This window comes from Protobothrops mucrosquamatus, unplaced genomic scaffold (assembly GCF_001527695.2).
Source record: "Protobothrops mucrosquamatus isolate PMUCROS unplaced genomic scaffold, P.Mucros_1.0 scaffold1, whole genome shotgun sequence".
NCBI lineage: Eukaryota > Metazoa > Chordata > Lepidosauria > Squamata > Viperidae > Protobothrops > Protobothrops mucrosquamatus.
Genome location: NW_015386388.1, coordinates 5,357,197 through 5,359,703, shown reverse-complemented (window position 1 = coordinate 5,359,703; position 2,507 = coordinate 5,357,197). Strand labels below are relative to the sequence as shown.

The window sequence follows — 2,507 nt, the reverse complement described above, 5'->3', positions numbered from 1 at the left end:
CTGGTATACACAAATTGTCAGTTCACCATTTTTCTGTCTCCTTATATCCACATCAAGGAAGGGGAGACTTTTGTCTTTTTCTTCCTTGCAGATAAAGCTGATAGCACACAAACCCACTTTCACTCTCAGACAAGAATTAGCAAGATCAAGAACAGCTTTTTCTTATAAAAAATGACTATCCCTGTAAAAAAACCCACAGACTATCAGTTAACGGCAGTGGAGATAGGGAGTCCCAAAAAGACCCATTCTAGGAAGAGGATAATGAACAGTTTAGAAGAAAGTTTTACTTATTTAGAAAATAATATAATGTAAAACTTACATTATGAAATATATATTAAGTATTAACTCTAGTTGGTGACATCTCTACAAAAACAATATAAAAAATCACTCAAATAAAGCCAATACAAGAAACAAATAACAAAAACATACTATAAAAATTCCATAAAACAAGCATATACACACATTAGGCTCCTAGATCGTGCTTCTAATGCTTGAGGGATAGCTCAAGTTCAAACAATCTTCTGTAGGGGTTTATTTAATTTATAGCTAAATGTCCTATGCAAACCTTCACAGTATCAAAATCACAGAAGGGTTGGCTCAGTGGTAGTTTTGGTCATGATTCAGTCCTGCAGATAAAGATCCAACTGCAAGGGGGAGGGTCAACTTAAACTTTGTAGAATCTAAACGGATTTTTACAATGTTGTTAAAATTAACCAGCTGGAATCAAGTGCAAAACTGACTCTAAAAGAGTAGTTTCAAATGAACTTTGTAAGTCATGCCCTGACCTAGACTCAACATTATTATAACTCAATAATACCAACCACTTAATTTAAACCTAAACATAGCTATTGTTAAAATAATTGGAACTAAATCTCGAGAGAAGCTAGCCATGTGTAAATATCCATATTACACAGAAATTAGCCATGCAACCATGAAAGACATTTTGCAAATAAGTACAATAGGCTTTCAACAGTGTTCTTATGAGCTAAACCTCTTGGATGACCTTAATCCATCAGGACCTCCTGAGCCATCTATTCCTGCAACCAACGGCCAGCTTGTGTCTTGAGATGGCACCCTTAGTAGTAATATTTGCATCGCATGCTAATCTTAGTGTTCAGTTTGTTTAATGTGGATCAGCTGGTACAAACACAGCTTATTTGTTTAGTTTGTAGCAGTGTTTTTCAAACGTGACAACTTTTAAGGTTTGTAGACTTCAGCGTCCAAAATTTTCCCAGCCAGCATTCTGGGAGTTGTAGTCCACACATCTTAAAGTTGCCAAGTTTGAAAAATATTTGTTTACAGCTTAGTATATTACACAAAGCCAGAACGCAGAGAAGATAAGTAGCTGAGCATGTTGAGGCAGGGCGGGAAGGAGAACCAGGAAACTGGCTTCTTGATATGCCATACTTTTGTGCAAAACCCAGCTTGAAAATTCTGTGCAGACAATTCAATCAGATCTGTTGTACTTTAGGACCGCCCTATGCCTGAAACAACCAAAAACTTGAGCCTCGTGTTTTTTCCACTTTGGGGCCTCCTTCATTAACATCCTCAGGAGGGTGCAGGGAACAGGAACGTTCGACCGGCCTGATGGAGTTTCCCACTGAGCAGCAGCTCTGCTAATTACTGTATCTGAGACAGGATGGAGACTGGGGCTTCTGAATGCTGGCAAGCGGCAGCATCCTTTCTCTGACGAGATTGCTCCTCTGAAACGCTCCTGGGAAAGGGGCCAGGCAGGCTGGACACGGAACAGGGGCTAGTTTTTTTAGACACTACCAGGCAGGGAAGCAGTATCTGTCTGAACAGAATCAGCAAACCCAGCTGGAATTAAGGTTGGAGTATTGATTAACTGATGATTCCTAAGCTGGTTTGAGGTATACAGATAGTCCTTGACGTACAACCACAATTGAGCCCAAAATTTCTGTTGCTAAGTGAGACATTTGTTAAGTGAATTCTGCCCCACTTTATGGCCTTTCTTGGCTCAGTTGGTGAGTGAATCACCGCAGTTGATAAGTTAGTAACCCGGTTGTTAAGTGCATCTGGCTTCCCCATTGACTTTGCTTGACAGAAGGTTGCAAAAGGTGATCACATGAACTTGGGATACAGTTAATGGTCATAAATGTGAACCAGTTGCCAAGCCTCTGAAGTTTGATCACGTGATTGTGGGAATGCTGGAAAGATTCTAACTCTGAAAAATAGTCATAAGTCACTTTTTTCAGTGCCACTGTAACTTTGGTCACTAAATAAACTATTGTAAGTCGAGGACTGTGCTCTCTTTTTTAAATCGAGCTTAAGAGAAAAATGTTGTCCGTGTGCCAGCCCTTCAAGGTAGGCGAGGTCAAGAAGCAGGGACAGCAGGGATTCTAAAAATATTCTTTATTGTTGTAAGGGAGAAACATTCCCAGTTTCTCTTGGTGTGCTCTTATGTCAAACAAAATCAAAGTGGGGTTATTTGACTTGATTTTTATCCCGTTTTTATTATTGTTTATAAAAAGCTCAATGCAGCGAAC

At 39.4% G+C, this 2,507-nt stretch overlaps 1 protein-coding gene across 1 annotated transcript in view; it reads right to left on the bottom strand.

Annotated features, from left to right (window-relative positions):
* Nucleotides 1-334: 334 nt before the first annotated feature.
* The window catches only part of HAP1 (huntingtin associated protein 1), a 63,052-nt gene continuing 60,879 nt past the window's right edge, over nt 335-2,507 (bottom strand). The window contains exon 18 of the mRNA XM_029287363.1: nt 335-363. Within this exon, the coding sequence (XP_029143196.1) occupies nt 335-363 (29 nt within the window). The remainder of the gene's footprint in view (nt 364-2,507) is intronic.